The sequence below is a fragment of the Lutjanus erythropterus genome, chromosome 21 (assembly GCF_056507025.1).
Source record: "Lutjanus erythropterus isolate fLutEry1 chromosome 21, fLutEry1.hap2, whole genome shotgun sequence".
Taxonomy (NCBI): Eukaryota; Metazoa; Chordata; class Actinopteri; order Lutjaniformes; family Lutjanidae; genus Lutjanus; species Lutjanus erythropterus.
The window spans coordinates 1,794,894-1,807,557 of NC_139337.1; the positions used below are offsets into that span (position 1 = coordinate 1,794,894).

The 12,664-nt window shown below is 42.5% G+C and overlaps 1 protein-coding gene across 3 annotated transcripts in view; it reads left to right on the plus strand.

Annotated features, from left to right (window-relative positions):
* Positions 1-12,664, plus strand: part of LOC146307185 (rho guanine nucleotide exchange factor 4-like) — a 199,703-nt gene that overhangs the window by 85,211 nt on the left and 101,828 nt on the right. For 2 of the 3 annotated variants that reach the window (XM_084746808.1, XM_084746809.1), the window contains one exon: positions 5,262-9,974. In XM_084746808.1, coding sequence (XP_084602934.1) covers positions 5,262-9,974 — 4,713 coding nt within the window. The remainder of the gene's footprint in view (positions 1-5,261; positions 9,975-12,664) is intronic. The other variant, XM_084746810.1, reaches the window with a different exon arrangement.

Genomic DNA, 12,664 nt, shown 5'->3' on the forward strand with positions numbered 1-12,664 from the left:
CTCATCTCATCTCTCATTACTCACAAACAACTCAAACATGAGCAGCCACAGAGCCACAGTGGAACGGCAGGTGGACTGGTGTGATGAGCATCGACTGTACCTCAATACAAGCAAAACTGTAGAAGTGTTGACAGACACCAGGTCAGCTGGGGACCAGAGCCCTGTTGCCATACATGGTCATGGCATCAAACAGGTCACTGTGCACAAATATTTAAGGGTCCATATTGATAATGATTTTAGCTGGCATACACAAGTGGTGAGTGTCTGTGCGAGAATCCATTTGTGCTTCCATTTTCTTTGAAGACTCAGACTTTTTGAAGTCTGCAAGAATATTAGGCTGCTTTTTTTATAGAGTGAAGATAGAGTCAGTTTTACATTATGGTATCACCAGCTGGTTTGGGAGCCTAACACTCAAATCTAAAGCTCAGACTTTTAGTCTGGTCAAGACAGCAGGGAAAATTATGGAAATGTCCACTTCCACCATGCCCAAGGATCTTTTGTCCACCAATAGGCAGGCCAACAGGATTCTATCTGACTCTTCTCATGTATTGAACTCTGAATATGTATTAATGATCTCTGGGAGGAGGTAAAGGGTCCCTTTGTGTAAACACAACCAGTATTACATTCATTTTTTTCCTATTTCAGTTAATGTCATTAATGGGCAAATAGTGGAGGACAGACAGAAACACAGAATATCCATCCATCCATCCATTGTTTTCTGCTTATCTGGGGCTGGGTCGCGGGGGCAGCAGTCTGAGCAGGGACACCCAGACTTCCCTCTCCCTGGACATTTCCTCCAGGTCTTCCGAAGGGATCCCAAGGCGTTCCCAGGACAACCGAGTGACATAGTTACTCCAGCGTGTCCTGGGTCTTCCCCGGGGCCTCCTTCCAGTGGGGCATGCCCGGAACACCTCCCCAGGGAGACGCCAGGAGGCATCCGATATAGATGCCCGAGCCACCTCAGCTGGCTCCTCTCAATGTGGAGGAGCAGTGTCTCTACTCCGAGCTCCTCCCGGGTGACAGAGCTCCTCACCCTATCTCTAAGGGAGCGCCCCGCCACCCTGTGGAGGAAATTCATTTCAGCTGCTTGTATCCAAGATCTTGTTCTTTCGGTCATGACCCAAAGTTCATGACCATAGGTGAGGGTAGGAACGTAGATTGACCGGAAAATCGAGAGCTTCGCCTTGCGGCTCAGCTCCTTTTTTTTTCCCACGACAGACCGGTGCAACAACCGCAATACTGCTGCCGCTGCCCCAATCTGTCTGTCAGTCTCGCGTTCCATCCTCCCCTCACTCGTGAACAAGACCCCAAAATACTTGAACTCCTCCACTTGAGGCAGGGACTCTTCTCCGACCCGGAGGGAGCAAGCCACCTTTTTCCGAGAGGCCGGAAACACAGAATATCTTTTAGATAACTTAAGTTTTATGTATTGCAGGAGTGTTTGCTTGCCCTGTTTATTTATTTATGTATTATTTGTTTGTTTATTTTGTACTGTGATGTCTAGTTTAGTGTGTCTTTCCCTTATTCAAGGTGTTGTCTTTAAAAGTCTTGTTTTGTCAGTCTAAAGCCCAAAGATATTCAGGTTAGTATGATAACAAACAGAAGAAGAGGAGGAGAGAGGAAATCTCCACATTTTCTGCTATTTTTCATTAAAAATTACTATAATGATTAATCCAACATCAAAATAGTGTGATTCTTTTTTACCACTTGCCTGGTTGGGAAAATGAATTGACAGATTTATTTGCCTGACATGGCATTTTATTTGCACCAAATAAGAGAACTCTTATTGTTGAGCCCTGTTGCTTTTATCATTGGTTAAAATGGATTCCTGTAGAATCTATGGACCAGTTTATTCTTTACTAAGCTGCTACCTTTCATGGTTTTGTGTCATGTTTTGTGCAGCCCACCCTCATCAGAAAGTTAACTCTTCCTAACCAAGTAGTTCTGGTGTCTAAAACTAACCAAACTGCAACCATTTCACAATTTTAACCATGTGATGATGAGGGTCCAGTTCACTCCTCACTGTTAATCCCCAGCAGAGTCACTGGCAATCAACCTATTCAGTTGTTCAGGTATGAGGACATGTTGGTGTTGTGTTGTACAAAATCCATTTGGATTGGATATGATATAATATGATGTATCGCTCACATTCTTTGACTGTATTTATAAGAATCTTTGTAAGGATTTCTGTTGGAGTACTGCATGTTTTTTTAATCAATAGAGATACTGATTCTTTCTGTTGTTGATTTCTTTATTATAAATTTATCATAGAATTGTTTAATGTATGGTTTGTCTTTGAAAAGTGCTTTTAATCTGAACTGACTCTTAATTGATGTAGAAGATCATTATTCATGTTTCACATAAGATTTTACAGTATATGACATTCTAATAATTGATTTAGGCCAGTGAGAGAAAACTACTGTATGCTTGGGGTAGAACTAGTGGATTAAGGCTGCACAGTTAATTGAAATTTTATCAAAATAACCATATGGCTTTCTGCGATTTTCAAATCACAGGAGGTGCAATATTTATTAAAAGCAAAATATGCCTAAAAATTTTGAAATGAATGATTGTAGTGAGGCAGAGATGTCCTGTCCTACACATCAGATTCTACAGACTAAGAAAAACATCTTCATTTGGTACAGATTCCTGCAAAAAAACATCATAGTCATTTTAACATGTTTTCCCAATCAAAATTAGAATTAAAATAACTTATCATTACCTCTAATATCACAAATCACATCACAATTGCAATATCAGTCAAAATAATTGCAATTAGATATTTCTTCAAAATCATTCAGCTTGATGATAGAGATAGAGATTGAATGACATCCAAAGCAGAACATCAAACAACACATGAACAAAAAAGGACAGTCGTGTATAGACCATGCTTCTGTTTATATACACCTCCCATGGAGCTATTGGTTTCCTAATGTGATTTGAGTGAGCTTGCATTAAGGTAACTTGTCCTTGAGTTGAGTTGTCATGCACCCTGCGCTGCCTGAAGTTGCAGCTCTGTATTTATAGCCGGGTTCTTAATGTCTGTCCTTGTTATTGAGACACAGAGATCACTGTGTACCTGCTGTTTTGAGGCTGGATTAAGTCGAGGCGGCCATAGAAGAACCACATCTTTAACATACAGTGAAAAGGGAAGTTTCCTTCTGTGTGTACAGTTATCTCGCCTCGAGGCTTTATGTTAATAGTGTAATTTAACACCTGGAGCTCTTAGAAAGCAAGATTGAAGATCATGGAAGATAAACACAGAGACATAGGAAGAGGAGAGCAGAGGGAAGCTTCGGACATGTAGTACTGAGAAAGAAGAGACCTTGTGAGACGTGTGTGTGTGAAGGAGCTGTGTGGTCATGTTTTTGAGCATATGTGTGCGGGACGCCATGGGAGCAGTGCTCAACTGGTTTGCTGCTCGCCTTTATGCTCTGGTGCTGGACACAGTTAATGCTCTGAAGCGCTGGAGAGTAAGTAAAACTCGTGTGTGTGTGTGTGTGTGTGTGTGTGTGTGTGTGTGTGTGTGTGTGTGTGTGTGTGTGTGTGTGTGTGGAGTGGGGTGCATTTTGATTTTAAGAGTGAGAGCAACCTGTTTTTTGAGATAAACTCAAACAGTTTTGTTTGATTTTTACGTGTCCCTTCTACCTGCAGTGATTTTTTGGCTCCAGCTGATAAAGTTGTTACTGTAACTTCATAAGCGCAATATCTGTGTGTGTGTTGGTACTAAAATGGTTCATTATATCACTTCATTTTAGCAACTTAACAGTTAATAGCTGGAGGACCAATGTGGCTCCCCTGCTCCATGACTTTATATAGTACTCTATCATTTGAATCACAGAGAAATATATAGAGATATGCTGATGTCATTTGTTTCTTCCTGAAATTAGCATATTTGCCATTACCAAGTATGGATCAGAGATCAGTGCATTATTATTATTTTTTAACAGCTGTATACTGCTAATGCTGTATAGATGTTATACAGTATGATTGCTGTCATTGTTGTATGGCCTGGCTCAAGATAAAGCCTTTGTAAAACATGAACAAATGCAGTGAATAAATGTCATAGATCATGACTTCACCATCACAAAGGAAAAAAGGCATGGAAAGTACCAGGATCCTGTTTTGGGGTTGATAAATTACATAACTGATAAATATTATTAAATATCGGATCGGTGCATAGGCTCCCACAGATTGGTGTAGGACTCACAGATTCCTCATTTTAATTTGTATCACAGGTGTTTTCCAATAATGGTATTGTATCAACCCTAGAAATATCCTGACCTATGTACGTACGCAAGTGCAGAAATAATGTGCACAAAGTGTTGTACTGGTGTTAGCAAGCTAGGTTAAGTAGTCTCCACTTTTTGAGTTCACATATATTTCCACATTATTTTCAAAAACGAAAAAAAATATGCATAATAGTATCAGTTATGCTTTATATTTCCTTACACAAAATGTGAGAATTCACATTTTAGCTTGACTTTCTGCTTTGAGCTTTCAGTTTGCTTTACAAGTGACTGAAATTATTCCGCCTAATTAACATTTTTACTAGCTTTAATAGAGGAAAGTTTGAACACTACATACACACTACTCTACATGATTTTAGAAGGATGTTGGGTACTTTTCATTATTGTGCATTAGGGTTGGGTGATAAGTTAAAATTTGATTGAAAATTGCTATGCACAGTTGCTAAGGCCAATAATTAGAAACTCACAAAATGTCAAGAACAGAAAAGTTTTTACACCTATTTTCCTTATTAAACAGAAAAATACAACTGGGTAGAATTAAAATGTGTTCTTTTACAAAGGCATTTAAGCTAATGTTAGCTTAACTGCCTTGTTACCTCATCATAAAACACTCTTCATCCAAACTCTACATAAACAAAATAAGAATAAAACTCACCAAAACCATCTTAGTTTGACTTTCCACTGTTTCAACTCTCATTTAGTCTAAATAAATCTGCATTTCACAGTTAGATGTGAAAATAATCTGTCTTTATGCTGTTTTCCCCTCATGCAATCGATCCTTGGCTCAGTGAGAAAATTAGCAAAATAAAGAGTCCATCCAAACATGTTGATTTGGTAGACTGACTCTGGAGGTTAAAATCAATGCTGTCTAAATGACTGTGCCATGTTAATGACTGTAGCAGTCAGTGGCCATATGAGGATCACCTGTAAGATTCTTACTAGCATTGTGTTAAACCCCGTTGTTGTGCACAGATTTCTATCTCACCCTCCTCTTCTTTACTGTCTCCACAGCCCCAGGAAGCCCTTGAAGACTCCCCCCACTTCTCTGAAGGATTAGATTTAGAGGAGGGGGATTTGGGTGCCGACTCCTTGGAATGGTGCGAGAGAGGGATAGGAGGGGGTGACACATCTGATGAGTATTTTGACTCCCGCTCTTGGCACAGCGACACTCTGTCAGATTTGAGTCCGGATGGGGATGACTCTCTGGACGCTCTGCTGGGACTGGAGAACACCTACACTGGTCGACGTGCACCAGCCAGCAACTTCCACACCGGACAGAGTAAGGCCCGGCGGAGAGAGTCAGTGACAGCCAAGGATGGCCACAGAGAGTCCACAGAGACTTATATTGGACGATCCACATGTAGCAGGAGGAAAAGCCCAGAGAACCATGTGGAGCCTAATATTCCCTTGAAGCTAAGCACTGGAGATGTGGCCACAGTTGAGATTCAACCCAATCCAAGTACAGAGAAACTAAATCTAGACTTGCATCAAGAACAGTCCAGTTTACAGACTGTTTGCACAGAAACTCAAGTCAAGGAGAGCACGGAGCTATACAGTTTACATGTACAAAGCCAACACAACCCAGACACCTTTGACACAAAGGTAAATTGTCCACCAGACACTCAGGAAGTGAAGTTGCATGTCCTGCCTGAGGAAATCAATTCCAACAGGTTGAATGAATCTAGAGACTCAGAAACGTGCACAATACATATAGATACCACAGAGGACAAGATTGTGGAGACACAACAACAGCAAAACACACATGAACATGAGACAAGGTTACAGACAGAGAACACAGATAGAAAAAGCGTAGAGAACATAACTGAAGACAGATTGGGCATCTGTAATGTTCAGGATGTGGAAGTAGAGAATATTGAACTGCTCAGCACTTACTCTGTGGAGAAAAACACAGGCTTAAATACATACAACAGTGGCTGTAATGATAGACATCACAGGCAGAGACGACATTTAGAACAACAGGGTATAATCAATGAAGACAGAGACATACAGGCCATAAAAGTGCACAGTGAGGACAATAGGGACTTGTGCGAGAGTGTGGGAACATATTGTAATGGAACACATCACAGAATAGAGAGCAAGTGCACAGTCGGCACATGCATAGAAGGCACACATTTCACTGATGTAATAAATGCACAAACATTTGACAGCACTTGTACAGCAGCAGACTCTAAATCTGAGTTACTTACACAAACTGTTGTAGCAAGTCCAAACATCACAGAAGCACATGGTACAGAGACAAATAGTGTGTCACATAATAAAAAGTCAGAGCTCAGAGACGTACTCGATACACAAATCAATGTATTGGCAAACAAGGTGGATGTTTGCTGCTCACGAACTCTGTTTGATGAGAGTTCCAACAAAGGACTGTCAGAGATCCACCCTCAGGTTTGTACTAGTGTAACAAAGCCCCAGGATAAGGAATGGGTGTCAGGTGTCTGCTTCCAGGCAGAGCAGTTTGGGTGTGTTGGCACGACAACAGAGGGGACTAAACCACCTGGGACAGTAAATGAAATCTGTTCCTCCATCACATTTTCCACAGAGACCACAGCCTGTTTTCCATTGGATACCTGTGCCACTGAGCTAACTGTGGTTCCAAAGAGTTCTGCCCTGGCCTCTGTGGCGTTGACAGACTCAGACAGGGAGGAGCTCACTGATACACAACCTCAGAGCACAAGGTTACAACCGTGGCAAGTTCCAGGTCGAACCCAGAATTTAATCCCTGATCAGTTGGATCAGAGGGGTGCTACTATAGAAACACCCACTCAGAGGCAGCTCCACTGTAACAAAAAGCTCAGACTCTTAAGTTCTGTAGAGCCAGGGCCTTTCTCAGCTCAAATCCAATCTGACACTGGCAAGGAGTCTGAGAAATGTCTGCCTCATCACCCATTCTCGAATAATCTGCTGTTTTTTTCTGGCAACCGAGGAGCCGAGGATACCTCCCTTCTGTTATCAGAGAACTCTGAAGGAGAGAGGAGGAGGGTAGGATCATCCGGCTCTCTTCGCTGGCAAAACAAGGAGCAGGAGGGGGAGGGCATTCATGTTTATCTTGACCAGGAACAAATTGTGGAAGCAAGCAAAGTAAGCAAAGTCAATTTTCCACAGTCGCAACTTGGCACAACAGAGCTTTCTGAGCACTGTGAGCTGAGAGTAATTCCCAAAGCAGTTACCAGTGATCTAGATGCCTACGTTAATCGTGTGCCTAGTGAGATAGAAAAAACATCAACATATACTGCTGTTGTTACATCCATTCAGGACAGTAGCAGAGAACACCCAGACATAGCTCAAAAGGCCATTACCCCAGCAAACATAGAAAGGACTGTCAGCACAACTTCTATTCGTTGTAAGCAAGTTCAGCCAGAGCTGGAGATCCCTGAACCCCCCTGTAGACAAACCTCTCTTTCTTTGCTCTCAGACACCAACAATAACACCAAGGCCAGTATAAAAGGGGTGGGGAGAGGGGAGGCAGTAGGCTCTTTCTCAGGGGGAGTCCAGAGCAACTATGGAAGTAAAGAGAGAATAATCTGCTCCCTGGAACATGTAGACAAGCCTCAGGAGATTTCTGAGGTGTTTCTGTCTTCACTGGACCACGGACCTAAATCAAGCAGTGAGGACTCTAAACTTGTTTTTGGGAAATACCATGATAGCCACAGCCATGTAAGCCTGGTACATGCAAATGAGCCAGAAAAACTGAAGTCAGTGAAAAATACTGAGGATAACACTGTCGTAGAAGGTCTAGAGAACACGTATTGTAACTCTGAAAGTAATGAAAGCCTTAATACTATTGTGTCGAGTTCAGAGAGTAGAGACCTATTAGTGGACAGTGAATTTAAAGGAGAGAGGCACCATTGTAACCAGCCAGGCAAAAGAGGCAGCTTACCCAAATTAGTTGAGAAATATGCGCTGGCTGAGGAGTGCAGAGACCACACACAGGTCAGCTTGGCAGCTCCACAGCAGGAGTCGAGGGTAGTTAGGTACTCGCACCCTGATGTCAGCCTCAACCTGCTTGCTGTCAGTAGTTTAGAGCCAATTGTGGAAGCTGAGCATTCACTGGAAAATTGCGGCAGAACAGTAGATGATTTAAAAATAGAAGCACAGAAAGAATATGAGATCATGAGGCCTTCTGAGGAAGTTACGGAGAATGTTTCCGGGGACATCTCCAGTCCCAAGAGTCCACATCAGCAGTCTGAGCAGGAAGAAGAGTCTTTAACCACTGCTGAGTTAGAACCTGAGAGTAACCCACCAACACCTGTCCTACGTAGTAGTAATGAAAAGCGCTGTAGACCTATGACTGTGGCTTATGATGCTGTGTCTTACACCTCAGCTAGCAGCAACTGCGATGAGTTAGAGGATCCTCAATTTGCTACTTCAGCCAGAAATGCCAACACTGACAAAACAACAAAGAGAAGCAAAGCAAAAGGCTCTAAGTTTTCTGTCTTCGCTAAAATGCCTTCTTTTAGAAAGGCTAAGGGCTCAAAGGGTGCCAAAAGTGAGGATGTAGCCCAGGAGTCATCAGGTGGTGGGGGTGAGGGCTTTTCACCTGAACAAGGGCCACAGAGGGACAACTCAGATGATGAGGTTTTTGTCAAAGGTGAGATCCTCAACCAGACAGTCCACCAAGCATTTTCCTCATTGCATTACGAGATAGAGGAAGAGGACTGTGGCTTTTTTTCCTCCACTCCCCATACTCGCCATGTCCGTCAACTAGTCAGCCAAGGGAGTAGTGGGGATGGTATTGGAGGACCATGCTCAGACAACCCCCTCCTCAGGCAGGTCCAGCCACCTAATGGGCAGACCTACAAGAGGAGCAAGAGCAACGACAGTTTAAACATCCGCATGCGCTTTGCACAAGCACACAAGTCCCTCTCTAGCCTGTTTGAGTCCCGTTCAATGGATAAGGAGAATGAAGAGCAGGTCGCCATGGGCACTGATGTGGAGTCAAATAAATCCAGGCAATCCTGGAGGAAGTTGAAAAAGGCCAAGGAGGCTGAGCTGCTGAAAAGAACTCTTTCAATGCCAGATGGGGAATGTAGCAACATGTCTTCTGGGCAGGACCATGATGACTTAATGTCCTCTCCACTCCTGGACAGGCTCAGCAGTCCAGGGTCACCATCTTCTCTCAGAGCCCTTCGCCACACTGATCCCATCTCCAAGCGGGGAGTTCCACAAGGGAGTGGAAAGGAAAACCCAAATGGATGCAAATCTGAGGGTCAGAGAAGAAAGTGTTCACCTAATGGTCTACCTACCACACTGTGTGTGTCTGGCCTACCTCCATTTCTAGATGATTCTGCAGTCCCACTACCCAATAACACTAGCCCAGTCTCACCTTTGAGCCCCTGCTCACTAGCCACCCTTAGTCATCAGTTTTCACCACCCTGGACCAGGTCCCACTCAGTGTCTGGTGAAGGCTTGCCCGAGAGCCCCTTACGACCAATGAGCCCTAAACCCAACAGCCCGAGACCAGCAGCTCAGCGCAAAATTTTTCGCTACCCTCACTCAGCAAGGGCCACTTCAGTTTCTCCAATCCTTCTGGGCCAGTCTGTCAGTGTGGAGGGATTGACAGATCCCCCTGAGAGACCTAAAACCCTAAAACCCTCAGCTAGCCCTCTGGGTCTCAGCCTCAGCCCTCTGGATGTAACAGAGGGCAGAATAGACAGCCAGTCACACATCAGCCTGTATGCCATTGGCTCCATCAACGAATTGGAGGTAAGAAAAAAATCTGTTCTTCATGTACAGAGCAGAGTAACAGCTTTATGAAGAAACTATAATCTTAATCATAAATACCACTGTTTTACTGAGATCTTAATCAGATTTCTTATGTGTGTTGTCAATGCCCTTCCCTTTTGGCTGTCAAACATTATGAAGCTGTATAGGTAAAACCTCAATTAAGATGGCACTGGGCTTCCAACTCCCTGGGAAAAGTGTTTCATCCCCGACTCCAAGTCACATACACAAACTCTGGCTTGGAATGAAAAGAAAAAAAAAGCCAAGACCAGTTAATCTCTTGCTTGGGAGTCTGGGGAGTTTGTGTGTGTTAATGTGTGTCTCAGGGTGGCTGCCAGTGTATCTCTATCTGTCAGTATCTGTGTTGGGACAGAGAACAAGTCCCTCTTTCTTTGTGGCCCCCTGTGAACTAGATGAAGAGGAGGAGAGAAACAGCAGAGTCAACTCTTTCTTCCACTCGGCCCCCAGTAGTGTGGTAGATTTAGCTGCTTACTGTCATCCTACCTCCCTGCCAGTTCCTACAATAGTCCTGTAATGCATAGCCACAGAAGGATTACTTGAGGACTAGCCCCCCCTTGTGGCTGCCTCCCACATGATACAAGAATAATAGTATGAAGCAGCTACTTCTTCGCAGTGAGTTAGACACCCACTCACTACACAATACCGTTAAGCCATGCCAACTGCGGACTAATCACATAATCAGAACAAGTTGTGTGGGTATTGTACATTCAGTTGTTCCTTTGTTCTCTCCTCTGGTCCAAGTTAACACTAATGGCCTCAACAGCCCTACTGACCTGACACACATAGGCAATTGAGGCAATGGGGGCAATATTCACAAGTCACACACCTGACAATGTTCAATCAGTGAAATCTCCCACTGCCTTGCAATCTGTACTGGTATAAAAGAACACTTTATTACTTTTGGATGATTTTGACGATCAGCTGGGCAGTTCATTTTGTCTGTCTCAGAGTAAACCAGAGCAAGTCTGAAGACTGGTTATGTGGATTTTTTTTATGATTATAACACCATTCCGATGATTTTGAATACATTTTTGTTGAAAGGGGAGAGGCAGTTCTGTTTGATTCAGTTTTCGTGATTCTTTCACTGTAGTTGGATGTAGCTTGTCTGCCACAGTGCCTTTTTTGAGACTACCATTGAGAGTCAGCAACTTGAGAATATTTCAAATTCTACTCATTGTTTCAGTTCAGCTTGGGTTATGAGCCACCCTGGACCTGCTGCTATTACCAGGTCCATCCCATGGGGTTAGCATGTTGTGTCAGTCTGCTGTTTGTTGCCTGTCTTTATACTTCCGTTATGGTAACAGTGATTCTCTGAGACAATACATTTTCGTGTTGTCTGTCTATCCATCTGTCCCATTCATATGAATGTGATATCTCGAAAAAAACTTGAGGGAATTTCTTCAAACTTCATACAAATGTCCACTTGGACTCAAGGGGTCACTGTGACCTCACAAAACACATTTTTGGCCAGAGCTCAAGAATTATAATGACAGTGATGAAGTGATGACATTTTATATCCAAAGGGTCAAACTTCTGCTCCACTGTGAGATCATAATGTTCAGCTTTCTTGCCGTCCTCTGTTCTGCTCTGTAAAACTAGTTTCCAAGTGAATACACAGCATGATTCTCACTGGAAATTATTTACTGAGATCAGACTGTCAGTATTGTGATAACTTCCATTTTGCCAAAAACTACACTTAATTCCTCTGATTAAATTCCTTCAAAGTCATCACTTCATATAGTACCAGTCACAAGTGTGGACACGCTTTTCACTCACTGTTTTTTCTTTCTTTCTTTTTTTTTTTTAACAAGTCATGGTTCCGATTATACCAACAGTGTGCAAAACTGTCATCTAACCAAAAGATGGCCCCTTTGAAGAATCTAAAATATCAAAGAACAAAAAAACATTTGCACCTTCGTAGGTTGACAGACCATTAGAAAAACAAAAAGACTCTTGCACATTGTCTTCTGCACTTGCAATCAATGCAAGAGTCTTTGCTTTGTAAAACTTTAAAATTTAAACTATATTTTGCCCTGTATTCTCATTTTTTGCTTACTACATATTTCCTTATAATTGCATATTTCATAGTTTTGACAGTTCTTTTACATATTTTTTAATGACAGAAAAAGTCATACATACTTATATTGTCACACCTGGACTACTGTCTTTTTACCTGCTTAAAGGTCAAACTTTGTCTCACAACTACAACTCATCCAAAACTCACCAGCCAGATTATGGACTACCTAGAAGGTCCTGTCATATCACTCCTATTTTAGCCTTCCTGCACTGGTTGCATGTTAATTTTAGAACGCATTTTAAATTTTATTAATTACCTACAAGGCCATCCATGGTCTGGCTCCAGACTACATGAACTCTGTACACCACCAGATTGAAACTAAGGCTGCTTATGCATTTTCAGTGATAGCCCCTTGGCTCTGGAACAGCCTTCTCCTTAGTCTGATATCAGCAGACTCCACTGCAGCTATCAAGCAACTTCTTAAGACTGAGTTCTATAAGATAGCCTACACTTGATGTTTTTTATTTTAATATTATTTAATAATGTTTTTCTCCAATGTACTTTGCACTTTGATCTGCTCTAAATGCTCTTTTGAATGTTTTTTAAATTTTCTTTAATGCTTCTAATTCTGTAT